Genomic DNA, 20,494 nt, shown 5'->3' with positions numbered 1-20,494 from the left:
AGGGTTCACAGATTTCACCCTCATCATGTGTCATATTACACGACTCTTACATTCTAATCTCTAAACATATCAAGAAAATAATTTTCTTGATGATTCAGTCTTTTCCAGATATTCTGGTAATTTGACAAATCAAGATCGTGCCATTACAATTTCTTTCTTAGAACGTTAGTATTGTTTATCCAAAATTTCATACCTACGAATTCTGAACCATTATTCGCTTGACTTAAAGTCGAGAAGAGAAAATGAAAGCATGAAGCTCTGAAATATAAAGGAGAATATAAGCCCGATAACAACTCCGAAATTTACAAACCGTGTATATCAATGCGTATAGCAATATAAAGACACGGGAGAATGAAAAACACTATAACCCCAAGGTAATGGTAGAAGAAAATAACTTCCTCTGGTGGCAGATAAAAAAGAAGAATGAATGATATGATAGCCAAGAAAATATCAAGAATCAGAACTGGATGAAACATTTTCACAAATCTTTTGTAAGTATGAAATAAGAAAGAAGATTATATGAGTGGTGAGAATAAATGAAACGGAAGAGGTTAATTTATAGCAAAATATCAGACATAGCAATCGAGGCAGATTACGCATTTAATCAAAGGAAATCCTAATTTCCTTAAATTCCGAAGAATCAAATCTTATTTAAATTATGAAGATTTTCTATTCCTTAAATTCCGAAAATCAATCGTTACTACATCAAGAGATAAGACGAATCTCTATTCTCCATTTCACTCTATTACGATAACTTCTCACATACGCTTCGAGTAATCGGATTGTTTTATTCGTATTATTCAATGGTGATAAAATTCTATTTACCAACTCATATTCGTCATGAAAACATTTTTATTGTCAGCCATGACGATCTCACTCAAATTTCGGGACAAAATTTCTTTAACGGGTAGGTACTGTGACAACCCGAAATTTTTTGACCGAATTTAAACTTTATCTTTAAATGATTTATCGTTTCCGACACGATAAGCAAAGTCTATGAAGTTGAATCTCAAAATTTTAGAACTGTTTCATTACATTTGACTGCTCTCGACGATTCATGAACAATTATATGTATGTATGTATGTATATATATATATATATATATATATATATATATATATATATATATATATATATATATATATATATATATATATATATATATATATATATATATGTACAAGTAAAAACGACTTTCCTACAGTAAATCACTATTTGCTACAGTAAAATGACTTTGCTACAGTAAAACACTATTTGCTACAGTGAAACTGTATTTTGCTACAGTGAACACTATTTGATGTAGACGAACTAGCAAACAAAAACGGATAAGGCGGCCATGCGATCGTATGGCAAAAACACTGAAAACTCATGCGATCGCATGAGGTACTGTAGCAGGCCACATGCTATAAAAGCTCGATTCATTCCTCCGAATTATTATTATTATTATTATTATTATTATTATTATTATTAAGATTAATATTATTATTATTAATCTTATTATAATATTATTATTAGTAGTATATATACCTAAAATACTACGACGAGGTTATGAGCGTGTCACCTTCAAAATGGGTTTTTGAGCGGGATAGAGCTAAGGAAATTATGGGTTATTGCCAAAGAGGTTATGGGTAATGTTCGAGGGTATATTTGTGAATCAAATCTAGTGTTTATCATCTCTGTTGCGTCTACGTACTTTCCTACAATATTGAATCTCAATATTGATACGTAAGCACTCATATTTTATCTTTTATACATTAATTGTGTATCCATGTCTAGTCTCGAGTATATATATTTATGCATGCTTGTATGCTAAATTTTGTCGTTAAACAGTTATGATGAATCACGAAGTAAATACATATATTACTGATAAAAGGTATATGATATGCATGTTTTTGGAAAGCTGGCGAAAAATCAATAACTTTTCATTTAGAAATCGCGTAATTTCGGTGAACGAATTAAAAGATATGATCAACTGAATTATGATTGACATTGATTGAAATTGCTTTTGAAACTTGTTTGTAAGAATGATAAATTGGATTTTTGAATATTACCAGCCAAGTAAATGAATCCATATATAAGGCACGTCTCGTTTTGTTGAATTATTGTCAAAATTGACTTTTTGAAACGACTTTGGATAACTTTTGTATGTCGATCTCGAGCATTAGGATTGTTATACACTATGACCTGACCTAGCTTGATAGACATTTATTGACCAACATATGTTCTCTAGGTTGAGATCTACAGTGATTTGGTAATCCGAGTTTCGATCACATTTTTGTGAACGACTTTATATGCTGCTAAGGTGAGTTTCATTTGCTCCCTTTTTAATTGCTTTTGAAATCTATATTTTTTTGGGCTGAGAATACATGCACTTTATTTTAAACGCAATGGATACAAGTACATACTAAATTCTATACTGAGTTTGAACCAAAAATCCCTTAGCTTTGGTAACTAGTAACTGCCGGTTATAAGAACTGGTGGGCGCGAGTAGTAGTATATGGATCCATAGGGCTTGATATCCCCGTCCGAGCTAGAGCACTAGCCTTTTAACGGACGTATGCTATTTGAGAAACGTACACGTTGGTTTGCGTGTATTATTAAGATGATTATACAAAGGGTACAAATTATATATACGTTAAGTTTAGTTACCAGGGTGCTCAATTTCGTAGAATATTTTGATAAACGTTTCTGGATTGAACAACTGAAATCTTGTGATCCACCTTTATATACAGATTATGCGCAACATTAAAACTATGAACTCACCAACCTTTGTGTTGACACTTGTTAGCATGTTTATTCTCAGGTTCCCTAGAAGTCTTCCGCTGTTTGCTTATATGTTAGACAAGCTATGTGCATGGAGTCATACATGGCATATTTTTCAAGGAAACGTTGCATTCACCAAATCATCACCATGTATCTTATTTTGACTGCATTATCAACGGAAGTATTATTGTAAATTATTATATTACGGTGATTGTCTATATGTAGAAATCATCAGATGTCGAAAACCTTTGATTTAAATATTCATTTATGGTGTGCCTTTTCAAAAGAATGCAATGTTTACAAAACGTATCATATAGAGGTCAAATACCTCGCAATGAAATCGATGAATGACGTGTTCGTCCATATGGATTTGGAGCGATCGTCACAGCTTTATATTAACTAAATGATACCTCGTTGATTTAATATATAGACTTATAATTTGACGTATTTATATATAACCACATACGCTTGACTGGGTACGGTGGGCGGGATATCTATAAATACCAATAATTGTTCATTTAACCGGACACGGAACTGGATTAATAGTTAATAGACTTGCTGAAACAGGGGTGGATTACATTCAAGGGTAATTGGTGTAATTGTTAATAAAGTAGTAAAACCTTAGACTACACGCAGTCGATAACCTGGTGTATTCATTAAACAAAGTATTAAGACCTTGTTACAATTCGAATCCCCAATTAGTTGGAATATTTGACTTCGGGAATAAGAATAATTTGACGAAGACTTTCGCACTTTATGATTATGACTGATGGACTATTATGGACAAATCCGTATGGACATATCGAATAATCCAGTACAAAGGACAATTAACCCATGGTAATAAAACTAAAATCAACACGTCAAACATCATGATTACGGAAGTTTAAATAAGCATAATTTATATATTTCATATTTAATTGCACTTTTAATTATCGCACTTTTATTTATTGTCATTTTATTTAATTGCATTTTTAATTATCGTACTCTTTAATTATCGCAATTTTATTTTATCGCACTTTTATTTATCGCAATTTCATTATCATTATTTAATTTACGCTTTAAATTAAGTTATATTTATTTTTAATATTTTACATTAGGTTTTAACTGCGACTAAAGTTTTAAAATCGACAAACCGGTCATTAAACGGTAAAAACCCCCTTTATAATAATAATACTACTTATATATATTTTTGTATTTTTACAATTATAAGTTAAAACTAATATAGCGTTAAGCTTGTTTAAAAGATCCATGTGGAACGAACCGGACTTACTAAAAACTACACTACTGTACGATTAGGTACACTGCCTATAAGTGTTGTAGCAAGCTTTAGGTATATTCATTCTATAAATAAATAAATATCTTGTGTAAAATTGTATCGTATTTAATAGTATTTCGTTGTAAAAAATAATACTATTTCATATACACCTCGCATAACATCAGATACCGAATCCGGTGATGAAGATGTGGAAGCCATTCCCAAAACTCAAGCCGAAGATGTTGAAGACAGGAGGGAGAAAGTGACCCGAGATCAAAAGGAAAAAAGAAAGTCACATGCAAAAAAGTGTCGTGGACGGATGAAGAAAGTGTGATTTTGGCAAAGGTTTGGATGCAAGCATCCGAACTAACGGGAACGGGCCAAACAAAAGAGTCTTTTTGGGTTTTATCCGAGAAAATTACAATGCCCGAATGCATGAAAAACGTCGAGCCGATCAAATAACGGGAAAATGGAGCAAGATGTCCAAAGATGTCAAGATTTTTATCGGAAATTACACGAAGCTTGAAGCATTTTGGCAAAGTGGGAACAACGATGCCGATATCGTAAGTAGTGCACGCCGGGCATTTAAGGATCAAACGAAGCGTAAGTTTCTTTACGAGGAAGCGAGGCGAGTTCTTAAAGATTGTCCCAAATTTCTAACATTCGAGGGGGTTGTTCCCAAGCGTAATCGGCCTGTCGAGTTATCCGCACCGGTTGTCAGTGGCCCGGGTGAAGGTTCGAACCAAGGTGCGGGTGAAAGTGCGGGTGGGGATCCGAGTCAGTTTGAAAGGTTATTTCACGAAGTGCCTCTACGTCGTCCACCGGGTCGTGCAAGAACCAAGAGTCAAAGGAGTTCGGGTTCATCCGACGCGGCCTCACAATTGTCGTCCAATGAAGCTCGTGAAAAATTGATTGAATCCGCCAACGCTACAAGGCGGACTATGGATAAGCTATACGACGCGACCGAGACTCGTGAAATGTTGGATAACTTGTCATTTCTCACCCAACCATGTGCACCCGACTTGACAGAGGAACAACGCGCTTTGGTAATGAGAGCCCGAACAAAGATCACCAAGAAATACCAAAAAACGTTTCAGTTATCCGACGACGACGACGAGTCGTCTTAATTGTTTTTATGTAGTTGTGTTTGTTTTCAATTATGTCTTTTTTTTTTATAAAAAAAATGTAACCGTAACCTTTGTTGTTTAATAAATGTGATGTTCAAAAACAATTTTTTATTTATTATATAATAATAATAATAATAATAATAATAATAATAATAATAATAATAAAAAATTGAGAAAGTATGTCATGGTTGGCATTGGTGTGTTATGAGAGTGTTATGGGAGGAAGTGGTGAGAAAGGAGGAGAGAGAAAGCTGATGTGGCAGCGAGAAAATGCCCATGACGACGTCATGGTTGGGATTGGTCTAATAAAACTTCGAATATTTGTATGGTGACTCTCATGGTAAGAATTGTTTATTGTCATATCGATTGGGTTACTGTTTTAAGCAATTGCAGAGCAAATTTAGACATCACAGAATCAAGGATGGACAATGGATCAGGGACTTCACACTAACTGTTTGAGAACCTCACAACTGATATTATAACTAGTTTTTCACCAGCGGCAAAATAATTTGTTTCTACCTCAAAAGATTAGTTTCGTTCACTACTGATATTTTAATGCAAAAACACACTTTTTGTAGGTCTTTAACCGGTTAAATTATTTTTATAACTAGTGATAACATAAAACTTAAGCCATCTTAAAAATACACTATAGCTTTTTTTTTTTTTTAACATCAGGATCATCCAGAGAAACTATAGCTTTTTTTTTTTTACATCAGTTTGGGATCATCCAGGGAAGATTAAATCATGTACGCGTTTGTCTTCTGTAGTTGCATAACTCACCCTCAACTACTGCCCTGGAGAAAACCCGAACCAATCCGAGAGCATGACTTGTAAAACAAACTTGCACGCTGCCCCCGCATTAAACGAAAGACAACTTGGGTGGATACTTCAGCGGAATCGAAGACAGACCACTTCCAATTGACTTACAACCCAATGTTTAAAAATACACTATTGATGATACGGTCTCACTAACCTTAACGTAATGAGTTCGAGTCCCGAATGTGTATTTACCTTTATGAAAATATGTATATTTGCAAATTACTCGTATCAACAAAATACATCTTTGATTTTAGTAATGATTTCAATGTTGACATTCTTAATAAAATGTTATTTTTACGAAACAAAAAGATTAGATCTAAGCTAAGCAAACGCGATTGTATCCCTCTACAAATTTTGGGGTGATGATTCGTACACCACCTATTTTTAGCCATACACCACCAAACATGCTTTACAGTGTTATACTGTACAACCCTGTAAAGCACATTTGGTGATGTACAGCTAAAAATAGGTAGTGTACTAATCACTCCCCCAAATTTTGTCAAGAAAACATACAAAACTAATAAAGAAAAATCACATCAACTATTTCCTTTTGATTAAATTATACTTTCCAATTCCAATTTAATATGAATAATAAATTAGACTTCTACTGTTGGTGGAGCTAAATTAAGATCAAGGTTAATCTCTTTTCTCGAGTTCTTGTTATCACATGGGATGTAATCCGATGACGAACCGGATTCACTCTCCGCTCTACCACTATAACCACCAATAAAAACTTGCTCCATTTGATGGATCGGGTACTGATGAACCCGGTTCACTACCAACCCGGGTTGCACTCCAAAAATCATAACCGGAAGCGCGTGAGTCACACCCGCCACGCTCCGTTTGTTCGCATTAACAAAAAACTGATAACCACCACCCGCAGGCATAAGATCGAGCTCCACAGGAGCGTTATGTTCACTCCCCCGGCTCGAAGACTCGACCGTACTACTCTGACTAGGAGCCAAATCAGCTACGATTACGTTTTCCATCGTTGGCGGGAAATTAATCTTCGCTTTCGATCCACGAAAGTTAATTGCTGCGGTGTCGTATGCACGCGCCGCCGCTTCAGCTGTATCAAAAGTACCTAACCAGACACGCGTTTTTGTACCGGGATCACGAATCTCGGCGGCGTAACGTCCCCACGGCCGCTTTCTCACTCCCCGGTAATGAATTTCGGTCCCTGTGGCGGATAATGATAACTTATCCGCTACTTGAACCGAAGAAACTATTTGATTTTTCATGACCATTTTTTTAGATTAATTAAAGAAAGGTGTTGTTTGGTGTGAGTTAGTTGGATGGTGTTTTGTTTATATAGATGTGATCTTAGAGAAGAAAGAGGGAGAATGGGTGTGTGGAAGATGTTGGGGGGTCAACGAGAGGACTATAGGGGAGGCAAAAGGCGCCGCCCAAGCGGATGAAGGGGTTACGTGGCACGCGGTAAAGCTGAATGACAAGCGGCATAGACGTTGATGTGCCGGCTTTTGCATTATTTTATTCTATCATTATTTAATGTTTATTCAAAATTAGTTATGATTTTTATTAATTTTTTATCATAGTGTTTGGGCGGCCGCGTTTACTGCACTGTTTGATTTATGTTAGTGGTTAGGTACGGTTTTACACTATTGATTGAGAAGTTTGAAACTACCCATTGAGTTGTTGAATTTGAGATAAGTCTGGCTCTTTTTGTAATCTCATTTGGAAAAAATGAGTGGTTGAGTCAAGTTCTGTTATTCGGTTCTAATTCAAGATTATTTTCTAATTGCAACTTTTGTGCTTTGACGATAGTAGAGCATGCTAATATTCTTTGATCAACTATTTAAAGAACTTAAACGAACAATAAGTATTTAATCCTATATACTAATGTGATTATACCACTGGAAATTGGTGAAAATACCCCGTTTTCAAAATTTGTTAATAATATGTTTTTAAAAATTCAAAATTGTAAATTATGCCCTCTGATCACACATCACGCAAACACATGATGTGTGTTTTCGTGCATGATGCGGGCTCCCGAGCACTTAGGCAAACAAGCACTTTGTTAGTATACACACACTAAACTTTGTTGCAACACGCATGTTGCATGTTGACGTTTTACTAATGTGCCCAATTCACTTTCAAAAACACACTTAGGGCCTGTTTACTTTTTTTTTAATTAAGTCTTATATGGATAAAGGTGACAGTATGAATAAGGTTGAGTATATGTAGAAATCAGAAAATGATTAATGTTGTTTACTTTTTTGTGCTGAATAAACTGTCTGAATCATGAAATTGACTATTTTACCCCTTAACTAAAAAAATACTCGGTCCATAGTTTTTTAGTTTTGTCCCTAAAACTTAAATATATATATTAACTCATTTAAGATACGGAGTAACATCTTATACGGAGTAGTTCCATATTATTTTCAACACATTCAACAACTATTCCACTAAACTTGAATATATCCACAAACTTCAACTACCACAACTTCATCTACAAAAAGCAACAGATCTTTTACCAAACTGTTCCCTATTACGTTTACATCATTCATCTCTTTAATCTTATGAATATGATGATTCTCAATCTCATGAGCAATAAATACACCTTGAGCAATAATCCCTGGTATTTTATACGAGTACAATTTACGAGTTAAAATAGCGACGCCATCATCTTCGGAGGACCACGTGACGGCTACCGGAGCACGTAACAGCGATTGCAGGAACAAGTGACGGCATGGAGGAACAAGTGAAGGTTAACCGAGGAGCAAGTAACTGTGTTTGTTTGGTTGTGAATCGTTACCGTCTAAGATCTTCGATCAAGTTTTGATTTTACAGATGATCGTTTGGATGTTGATGATTGATTTTGATAGTTATTATTTTAGTTTTATCAGGGTTTTGTTTATGGTTGTGTGGAGATGAAATTATCGGCAGCTGTAAAGATGAAATTGTTTGAGGGTAAAGGTGGAAGTTAATTGGCAATATGGGGACAACACCCTTTTTTTACATTAATCAGAATGCTCTCTATCAAGGTAAACTTAATATTAAGTCAAAAAGTAAACAAGGTATGGTGCTTACCGAATAATCTATCCACAACATTAATCCTTATTAAGCTAAAAGTAAACAGGCCCTTAGTTGTCCCTTAAATGCCTAAACGAAGCTAGTTGTAAGCGTCAATTTAACCTCCGCTTCAATACACACTTAATGGCTTCGTTTGCGCATTTAATGAAAAACGAGGAGGTGGTGGTGATTGATGTGATGACATATGCCAAACGAATCGAGTCAATGTGTATTTAATCGCTAGGTGGCTCGCACCGGACATTAAATACACATTGACTCGATTCATTTGGGCATTAATCTGGTGGTGGTAATTGTGGTATTCATGCAGGTTTAAACGAAAAAGTAATTTGGTTGATGATACATTCAATACCCCCAAGTTTGACTTTTAACGTGTTGCTACTCGATAAAAATTTCAGAAAACAGTAAGATTCGGGACCCCAGTTTTGACTTTTAAGATATCGATAATCGAAAAAAAAAATTCAAGAAATCTTATCATGAATATCTTTATCTTATCGTTATAAACACGAAGCAAAACGCACTGTGCGTGTTGTGTTATGCATGGTGCGTGTTAGTTAGTATAATAGCATCAAAAGCAAGTATGCTCGGTGACTTGCATCACACACCAACTTACACGCATCTGCGTGATGCGTGGGCAGAGATCATCTTTTTCAATTTTCAAATTTTATAGATATGATGCGTGGGCAGAGAGCATCTTTTTCAATTTTCAAATTTTATAGACATATCGCTAAACAATTTCAAAAATAGGGGGCATTTGACCAATTTCCCTGGTAACAATGTCTCACTAAATAAACATTGGCGCGTGAAAAAATGAGTAATCAAGTTCTCCAATTTAAAATGGGCTCTTTGAGCCCAATCTTGTGCTCTTAGCCTAACCTAATGTGTAAAGGGCTGCCCAGTAGTATAAACTGTAAAGTATCGAGCAATAGAGTTTTTCCTTCTTTTCCATTATTTAATTTTTCTAGAATCGAAATCCACACCACATATCCATATCCTACACATTATAATTTATATACATACCTCTACACAATTTATATTTTATTTATTAGAATATCTTTTCGGAAAAACGAATAACTTTTATAAACAAACCAAGACAGCTGCAAACCAACCTCTCAAGACGGGGCCAACAGAAGACCAAACCTACAATCAAAACTCGAACGAATGACAACTACATAATAACAAAAAATAAGCATACAATTATGACAAAAGAAGAAAACTAAGTAAGAGCAAACAAAACACTTAAACCAAAACAACACCCAACAAGGAAACTCACATACCATCTACGTTTTTTTTTTACGGCCAAAAAATCAATAAATAAAAACAAAAATGTTCCCTAGCAAGGCGCTAAAGGAAAAATTACAAGGGCATAGCGAGCCATAAGTTCCAATTAGAAACTAGATGACCCCTATTTTTGATCTAACGAAAAACAAGTAAACGAATACAATCAAAAATACTACTTCCAGAACAAAAAGATTCATTGAATACGAGACCATTTCTAAATCTCCATAAAGCCCAAAGTAACGTGACCACGGAAGCAATAACTCGATTCATATTCGTAGCCGATAATCGAACCCCCTCGAGCCAATCAATAAACGTATCCCATGAAGAATAAACCGGCATATCACAATTAAGCCAAACCCGCAGCTTACGCCAAACATCTCTAGCCAAAGAACAATGAAAGAAAACATGATCCTGCGTTTCTACCCCATTATTACAAACGGGGCAAACTATAGTATTAATCTCTACCCCTTTCGTAGAAAGATTCCAACGAACAGGTAACGAACCTAACCGTAGCCTGTATAGAAAAATATTAACCTTTCGAGGAAGAAAAGTATACCAAGTAGTGGAAACCGTTGATGAAGGAAGCAGAGCCTGGTCCAAATGAACACGAGCAATCTTGACCGAAAACACGCCATCAGAAGCTAAAGTAAACTCCCAACGATCTTCATTATCATTCATAACAACAGAGTCAATCATAGATAAAAGATCCCTGAACAACAACTCATTTCGGCCACCAACAGGATCCCTAGACCAAGACCACTGCCAGAAACCATTTCGCCTTTTATCAGCAATAACACTCTCTTTATGAATCTCTAAATGAAACAGACGATTAAATCTAACAGAAAGAAGCGTATCACCGCACCAAGTGTCTAGCCAAAAACGAATATTGGAACCTGACCCTACTTTCATGCGAAAACAATCAGTAGGAATTAGACCCTTATCTGCCGAAGTATTACAAGTTTGGACGATAGAATTCCAAACCGAAGCAGTCGAAACAGATGAGCTAAAAAAACAAGTGCCATGAATCGATTTTATAACATTAACCCATAAATCATTCGGTTTAGTATAGTACCTCCAACGCCACTTGAAAAGTAAAGCAGCGTTAAAAGCCTTAAGACTCCCAACATTTAAACCCCCACGATCAAAAGGAGCTAAAATGCGGTCCCATTTAATCCAAGCCATCTTTTTAACCAAAACGTTACCACCCCAAAAAAATCTAGCACGAATTGCTTCTAGCATTTTCAAAACTTTTTCGGGACATTTGAAGAACGATAAAAAATAAATCCCAAGACTCCCCATAACAGATTTGATCAACGTCAATCTCCCACCAGACGAAATTAAACTCGCCTTCCAAGTTGAAAGTTTAACACGAAACTTATCAATTAACGAATCCCAGTTTCTAATCAATTTCGTATTAGCTCCAATAAGAATACCAAGATAATCAGTCGGGAAAGTACCAACTCTAGCACCCGAGGTCGTGGCAAAAGCATTAAGATCATTACTCTCCACGCCAATACCGAAGATGAGAGATTTAGAAACATTAATTCGTAACCCTGAAACCAAATAGAAAATCTCAAGAATCTCAAGAATTCTATTCAACTCCCGAAAATTCCAATCCGAAAAGATAATAACATCATCCGCATAAATAAAGTGAGAAAGACGAATACTATCCAACCCAACTTTAATGCCACGTATAAGATTACACTCCATAGCCCGCTTGAACGCTAAATGAAGACCTTCCATAACAATTATGAACAAAAACGGACTTAAAGGGTCACCTTGACGCAACCCCCTTTTGATATCAAACTCTCGGGTGGGACTTCCATTAACAAGGACGGACGTTTTAGAAGACTTGAGGCACCCCAACACCCAGCTGCACCATTTTTCGCCAAATCCTAAAGAGGATAACATAAACATAAGATAGTCCCAATTGACCGAGTCATATGCCTTTTCAAAATCCACCTTGAATAATAACATCTTTTTATTCACTTTCTTATACCACGCTATGATCTCAGACAACATCATCGGACCGTCAAGAATCTGACGACCAGCAATAAAAGCCGATTGGACCGGACTAATAAGTTTATCAATAACAGATAACAGCCGATTCGTCATAATTTTCGTAACAATTTTATAAAAGAAACCCACCAACGAAATAGGACGAAAATCAGTAATAAGAACCGGATTCTGCACCTTTGGAATTAAAGAGAAAAACGCTGATTTCGCACCCTGGGGCATATACAGCTTCGAGAAAAACAACCGAATATCCCTGCAAATATCCAAATGAAAAATATCCCAAAAATGTTTAATGAAACGAAAAGTAATACCGTCAGGACCTGGCGCTTTCGAACTACCACAATCCCAAACAGCTCGCTTAATTTCCGTATCATCAATATCAGCCTCCAACAAATTGGCCTCGTCAACAGTAAGTTTATAATTAGGATCAGTGGACCCAAAAGTAGCACCTGAATTATGAACATCAAACTTTCTTCTATAGAATTCGAAAAACTTATTTTTGATAGTGCAAGGATCGACTTCCCAAACTCCATCAACCATCAGACCTTGAATCTGTTGAACACTACGCTTATGTTTTAAGCTACAATGAAAAAACTTAGAGTTTTCATCCCCCTCAACGTCCCATCTGACTCTAGATTTTTGTAACAAATCACAATACTCGAATTTGGACAACTCTTCATTTTCATTGAATAATTTGTTTCTCAAGTCAATCTGCTCCGGATTAGCTGACCCCGCATCAATGAGAACATCGATGTCGTTTATTTGTTGAGAAATCTGTTTCAATCGGCACGCCTCTACTGATCTGGACGAATGGATCCAACCCTTTAAATGTGATTTCAAAAGTCGAAATTTAGCAATAATATCCAAATTCTGATTCGATTTATCCGTGTCCCAAGCATTCCTGACCGTAGCATCGAAGTCATCTCTAGCGAACCAAGAATCAAATATTTTAAAATAAGTTGGCCCGAAATCAACCTTGTCTTGAAATAAAAATATTGGAGCATGATCTGAGTATCCTCGAGCTAGCACAGTACCCTTGAAATCATCAACAACGTTTAGTAAATTAGGAGAAATAAAAAATCTATCCAACTTACTCATTTTATTGATAACTTTATTTCGATACGTAAAACGAACACCACCGAGGGGAATCTCATATAACACATTACTCTCGATAAAATTATTAAAAGCATGAGTATCACGAGAACAAAATTCCGAACCACAACGATCTTGTCTACATCTCACAGAATTCCAGTCACCCAAGAAAATATAATGACCCGTATGAGAAGAAATAAAAAAAGAAAGTTTATCCCATTACACAACTTTATCCGGAAGAGATTGAGGAGCATAAACATTCACCATGAACACCTCGATGTTTTCACGAATCCAAACACCTTTCACAATCACATAATTATCATCACACCAAATCTGAGTTTTCGAGAATGAATTTGGATCCCATATCGAAACAATGCCACCCGAGAAACCACGAGATAAACATAACGCATAATCAAAATTAGCATTACCCCATAAAGATCTCAACCGAAACATATGAAGCCTTGACATTTTCGACTCCTGAATTCCCAAAAACTGAACTTTCATCGATACACATAGCTCCTTAATCCATTTACGTTTGACAAACACTTCAGAACCGCAACTATTAAGGGAAATAATCTTCATTTAAAACTATTTAACTCATTAACGCGATTCTTTAAATCATTACACCCATCAATGTTGTACCCAAGAAGTTTACCTATTCCAAATAAGTCTTCACTACAACAAAAAGAACTCTGGTGTGCATCAACTAACGAGTCTTGATTGAATAACATAAAAGGAGTAGTACACGTTACCGAATGTCCAGACATCTGTTTCCCCAAACGGTCATTATGTTCCTGTGTGTAACCAGGAGGATAAGATAGGCTATTTGACCCTTCACTCATATTTTGCTGATCCAATTTCTCATCAGCATATTTGAATGTCAGTTTATCATTGACATTGCCGCAAACCGAACCATCCACTTGGGACCGTTTCTTGCTCGTATCTGAATGAAAGCCTAAATCAACCCCCATGAATTCTTTTAAATAATCGTCACTTTCTTTTGATCCAGCAATAGATGAAGATGCTGAAGAACAACTTTGAACCTCTTCCTCATCCTCATCATTATTATCACTATTATTGAACTCAATCGTAGTGTCAATATCAAACACCCATGATGCCACTTCATGACCGTACACAACAACATCCTTACCATCAATTTCAACCAAACGCGACGTAGATATAGGCCTCTTATCATACGTAGCAATGCACACACGCCCCAACGATAAAGGGACTTTATTATTAGCTTCGAAGAACAAAAACCGACCAAAAGAAGACGCAACTTTCTTGAACGCCTTGGTACTCCATGCCTTCGTAGGTAACCCAGATAATTCAATCCAAACAATTCTTTCATCGACTATGAAATTGTCAGAAGCTTCCTTAACACAAGCAAACATTGACATGACATTTGTATTGTTTTTGAAAGCCGTAACAACTGCCTCACTTTCGAACTTCAACCAAATCCAATAACCACCCACATACTGGATCTTAAACTCACTAAAACCTTCAGCTAAACAAAGGGGATAAACCGAATAAAGTGCGCTAAAATCTTTTACCTTAGCCATTATCACGTAATCGTCTTGCTTCACAGCTATCAAAACGGCATCATCAAGTACTATCTTCTTAACCGAACCTTTTTGAGCAGATCCAGAAAGTACTGCAATATAAGATCCGTCCTGTGGTTGTTCTGCATTTACCTCATCAACTACTGGAGGACTGTTAGACTCGGAACCAGATGGATTCGGCTCGCTCACAAGTTTGGGCACATACACATTCTTAATCGTGACAATAGGCTTAACAGCATCGACTTTTGATGCTTCCACATACAAATGGAAATTACCAATCCAAACATCTGCCATCCTATTCTCCATAGCAAACGAGTTTTTAACACCCATGAATCTAACAAAAGCAAATCTCTTACCCGATTTCGCCCTTTTCTTAGCTATGTACACATTTGAGAGGAAACCATAACCATAGAAAACCTTCCTCAGATCAACATTGGTAACATATTCAGGAAAATTCGTAACGTAGAAGGATTGCAAATCATTCTCTGAACGAATTTTAGGGTTTATGTCGACGTCGATCTTACGATACACTGGTTTTTTGTTTCTCCGTTCCTTAGAAAACCACCCGTTTTGTAACGGAATGGTTCGAGTGTTACCTACCATGGTGAGGTGGCGTTTGATCCCGCCGAAGATCACCGGAAAAAGAGATGAAAAGAACGCCGCCGCCAATAATTTGGAGATCGCCCGATAAAAGTGGATCTGGAGATCGCCTTATCTTGACATTTTTTTGTTTCAAAGTTCGGTCTTATTAGATTTTGGGGTCCCATTAGAATTTATAAGCTTGCCTTCAACCTTAGCACCTTCAAAACCTTTCATGACCAAATCTAAAAAGCCGGGTTACATACTTGTGGACGGACCAACATCCTCAATATTAAAAACATCCGTATATGATAAGATTCAATTACAAAAGCACACAAAAAATAAACGTGTAAGTATTCATATTCGTATTACAGAAAACAAAAATTTAATATAACAAAAAGTATAAATTTGAACGGAAAATAAAAGATAACCCAAATCAATCCATTTATTTCGTGCTTGGTTGAAATTGGCACCTCCAGTTTGACCATAAACTCGCTGGTATACCTTGTTTCTCCTTCCGGTATAATTGGCTTCGAGTAACATTAGCCTTTAGCTCTTGAAGATGACATAAGAAGGCTTAAATCTTTTTGCGGAAGGCACTCCAAGAAGGCGGAAAGCACAAACTTGCACTTTTGAGCATCAATCGTGATCATCCCTGATTTCAGAAAAGGGTATGTGCACGTATTGATCAAGTCTGGTATGGATCATCAGAAGGTTCTCAAGAAAGATTTATGGGGATCTAAGCACCAACCGATGAGTTACTGGGGAAATTCGAGGTTATTTAAATTCCTACTTCACCATGAGAGCGTGAGGGCGAATATAATTGCAAATTGAAGCATGAATTCTAAATGCTGGATTATGTCACAAAAATGCGAGTTCATAAGTTAAAAGAATTATTTTGTATCTTAGTGTTCATAAGTTAAAAGAATTATTTTGCAGCTTTTGATGAAATTTACAACTAACTATAAAAAGGTAGTTCAGTATACATAATTCAATTCCAAAATCATGAGTTTTACAGCGTGTCAACCTCGTGTCAATGATAATGGGATGACACATTTTGTTAACACGAAGTGTTGTTCATCTTATCAGATAATTGATTGTGGTATTGTTCAAGCAGTTGATCCACCAAATTCCTTAGGTAGAATTTGGGGAGGTGACCAGAGGTGATCCATTGAGCATTTGACCCGTTATGGTTTCTTGGCGTGCCTTATGCAAAAAGCTCTAAACCTATAAATGCCATCTTTTAGAGACGTGGGCTCAATAGCAAATGTTACCCGTAGCCAATTCTTGAGTCCCACACTTATACCTGAACAAAAGTATAAAAATAAAAATAAAAAAAGAAAAACAATGATAAATACCCCATTATTTAATATAAATGCACCATATACATTTATGCATTAATAAGTTGTATTATACAACCTACTAGTGCACAATAATGTTGAATTTTATCAAAATTGATCGTGGAAATTTTACCACCCATAGAAAGGTAGAAGTTGACTTTCTAAAGTCAAAACTACTAATATAACTTCAAGTGACATTCGTGAGGAAATTATGCCTAAACTGTATATATAATATACATAGATCATCATAATCAAAATGAGATTGAACTAACATTGACACTAGACTATACTGCTTACCTGGTAATATTATAACTGACTCTTCTTTGGCAAGCTTGATGCAAAATTCAATATCATCCATGATGTCATCAAACACCAATAAATCTAATTTCACCTTCGAAACATCAAATACAAGACATGACCTTATAAACATAAGTTATTTGTAATCTTCATATTAATCTGAGCATCTGTGAACTAACCATAACAAACATTGACCCTTCTGGCTTGCTGGGGCAGATAACACCAGGAAGGTCTTTAATTCCCTCATAGCAAATAGTTGCAGTTTCTTTTATAATATTCACGATTTTTAAAAAGAAATCCTCTTTAGTTTTCCCAAGGATATCAGGAATTGCTCCCTGCAAGTCCATTAATTCAAGCATCCCAAAAGAATATACAAAATAAACTTTTGAGGTAAAATGAGCTATATTATCAACGATCTAATTGTTAACTAGGTGTAGCATTAGTAAGGAACCTGAATAAACGATGGAGGGTCGCAAATTAAATTGAGATATCCCATAATGCAATCAATTATCTGAACAAAAAAAAAAAATTATTAGAACAATATATAAAACTACACACACATATATACATATAAGAACACGTGAGAAACAGAGAGAACCCCGTGTTGCTTAAGGATGCCATTAACATCGTTGACAACAAGCCACCCAAGCCGCCAACCAGGAACAATCCACCTCTTTGAAATGGAACCAAGTGTAACAACAGGCGTAATTGATCCAAAAACACCCATCGGAACAAATGGATTTTCTCCAAAAGCGAGATGATCATAAACTTCATCAGAAATTACTAATATCCCAAGTTTCCTAGCAGTCTCGGCAACCTAATAAACCGAAATTAAAATCCAATCATAAGTACAACCAAACAAAATATTCCTTCATGATCCGAAAATGAAAGTGAAAACATAAACGCACCTTTTGTAAATGCTGGTACGTGAAAACGTTCCCACAAGGGTTTCCAGGATTAATTATAACCATGGCAACTGTATTTTCATCTGTAAGAGCTTCAACTGCATCAAGATCAACTTCCCAATTTTTGTCTGGTAGAAGATTAAAGTGACGGATTTCCACTTGACGTGATTTAGCAAACGCTTCATAATATGGAAACCCGGGTTTTGGTAGTAGAATATTTGTATTGGCATCTGCTAATACAGTTATTATGGTTTGAATAGCTTGTGTGCAACCTGCTGTCATGAATACATCATCTGGTGATAACTTATTCGGAAGATCTTGAGAAAGATATTCTGCTACTGCCCTAAAAAAATAAGTGACAGATCATATATATTATGGTTTGCTACCTCCCATTATCGATTTAGCGACTGAAGCTATTTCTAATCACTAAACACAGTGAAGAAAATTTTAGGCGTTGTACTAATGAGAAAGATGTTAATATTTCTTTAGCAACAATATCTTCTTATTCTATGATGGCTTAATTGCCTAAATTTGTCAAACTACTCAGGGCTTTCGTTACGCGGGCTCTGCATTAAAGTGTGATTTACAGGCTAACCAATTCAAAGTGGTTAACTTAACAAGTAAAGTGAAACCTGAGTGGCTTTAACGACAATATCTTTCTCGCTGTAAAGTATTGGCAAACTAAAGGGTGCGTTTAGATAAAAAAAATTATCATCTTTCCAAATTTTTCACACAATAGACACCATTCATGTGAAAGGGGGTTGGTTGTAGAACCGATTACACAACTTGAATCGAACGATTAAACAACCTATAGTGCGAAATCCTATTCATTGAGTTTTCCTAACAAATAAAATTTAATACCAATCGATTTAGACAACGTATGATGATCTAGATCGAAACCTGGATTTGTTATTCGTAAACAAACTATCTGGAACAATTAGAGAGTGTTTACTTGCAGGTAGGGTAGGAATGTCTAACCTAACAATGAAACACGTAACCCATATATATACTGACCTGATGTACATCTGTACGGATGAGTCTTTCGTTCGTGCAGATGACTCGATCATCCATATGGGCAAGCTTCATTCGTACGGATGATATACACATCCGTGCGGATAAACCAAAACTTTAGTTTAAACATTAATGAACTTATACATCTCCTTGTGGTCACGGAGGTTCACCCGCGATGACTCCGGGCTCTCCGCAAAGCGGATGGTCGCCTTGAGATTACTTGATTAACTTACCATATAGTTGTTACATAATGAAAACCCCGTGAATTCTTATTCATTATCGAAGCGTATTTATAGTGTACATATAAACCCTAGCAACTAATTCAACCCTAATGGACCCAAGCCCACAAACGGACTTGGGCCTAACTTAATCCGTCTAACACTCCCCCGCAGTCCGAACGGCGAAATCGCGAAAGTTCGGACTGGAGTTAAAAAAAAAACTAACAAATAAACAAAAGTGACATTTTTTTTCTTCTTCTTTGTTTGTTGCACTGAATAGAATGATATTCGCTGATTTGGTTACATTTTTTTCTTCTTCTTTGTACATATAAACCCTGGTAACTAATTCAACCCTAATGGACCCAAGCCCACAAACGGACTTGGGCCTAACTTAATCCGTCTAACAATAGTAAACATGTTAATCATTCAAGTCAATCAAACAAACAATACCAAAGTTCAATTACATTTCAAAACTAAATGCACTCTAAGCTATCTGAAAATATCCCCCAATATAAGACAGAGAAAACAAAAATCAAAAGCAAAGTTAGTGTTAGCAGTTAGTAGTTAGTAGTTAGTAGTTAGTACCTTCTAGCAGAGGGGACACCAACAGTGGGTGCGTAACCGTTGAATTTAGCAGAACACAGGGCTTCTGCAATGGCGTCTTCCGCAATCTTGGCAGTACGGAAACAGGGGAAAGCAGAAGGATCACCGTGACCTAAAGGGATGATGGGTCTGACGTCAGATTTGTTTAGATTTGTTTTGAGCATATTAAGAACACCTCTTATGCTTATATCTGATTCGGTATTCAGTTCCATTTCTTTCTTGAATCCCCATTTCTTGTTTTCCATACGAAAATCAAACGACAACTTGCTGTTTGCAAATTTGGGGGTGGTTGCAAACTTGCAATTCAGGCAAGATGCAAAGAGCCAAGAAGCATTAATATTACAAAAATATATAAATATATTTTTTTACTGCGAAAAATATAAATATTATTAAGTACAGAAAAATATTTCCATCATCTAAATTACTCTTCCGACCAAAGTATGCATTCTTAAGTTGTACTATACAACTTATTAATGCACAGTTTGTGGCGAAATAAGTAAATTGGAAGGTGGATATATCAATTCACTTAAGTATACTTCATTAGAATGATGAAGATTGATAAATATTACATTGCG

At 35.9% G+C, this 20,494-nt stretch overlaps 2 protein-coding genes across 2 annotated transcripts; both read right to left on the bottom strand.

Moving 5' to 3' along the window:
• Window positions 1–6,192: 6,192 nt before the first annotated feature.
• LOC139845013 (ethylene-responsive transcription factor 4-like) lies at window positions 6,193–7,291 on the bottom strand. The gene has a single exon (XM_071835232.1). The coding sequence runs from the start codon at window positions 7,209–7,211 to the stop codon at window positions 6,561–6,563; it is 651 nt and encodes a 216-aa protein (XP_071691333.1). The 5' UTR covers window positions 7,212–7,291; the 3' UTR covers window positions 6,193–6,560.
• An 8,563-nt stretch (window positions 7,292–15,854) lies between these two features.
• Window positions 15,855–20,215, bottom strand: LOC139845012 (probable aminotransferase TAT2). Its single transcript, XM_071835231.1, has 7 exons — window positions 19,902–20,215; window positions 18,091–18,430; window positions 17,781–17,999; window positions 17,634–17,693; window positions 17,362–17,517; window positions 17,183–17,276; window positions 15,855–16,851 (listed from the first exon to the last, which is right to left on the bottom strand). The coding sequence occupies exons 1-7, from the start codon at window positions 20,162–20,164 to the stop codon at window positions 16,733–16,735; spliced, it is 1,251 nt and encodes a 416-aa protein (XP_071691332.1). The 5' UTR covers window positions 20,165–20,215; the 3' UTR covers window positions 15,855–16,732.
• Between the last annotated feature and the right edge of the window lie 279 nt (window positions 20,216–20,494).

The sequence above is a fragment of the Rutidosis leptorrhynchoides genome, chromosome 4 (genome assembly GCF_046630445.1).
Source record: "Rutidosis leptorrhynchoides isolate AG116_Rl617_1_P2 chromosome 4, CSIRO_AGI_Rlap_v1, whole genome shotgun sequence".
NCBI lineage: Eukaryota > Viridiplantae > Streptophyta > Magnoliopsida > Asterales > Asteraceae > Rutidosis > Rutidosis leptorrhynchoides.
The sequence above is the reverse complement of the archived record's forward strand: the minus strand, read 5'-3'. Positions and strand labels throughout refer to the sequence as shown.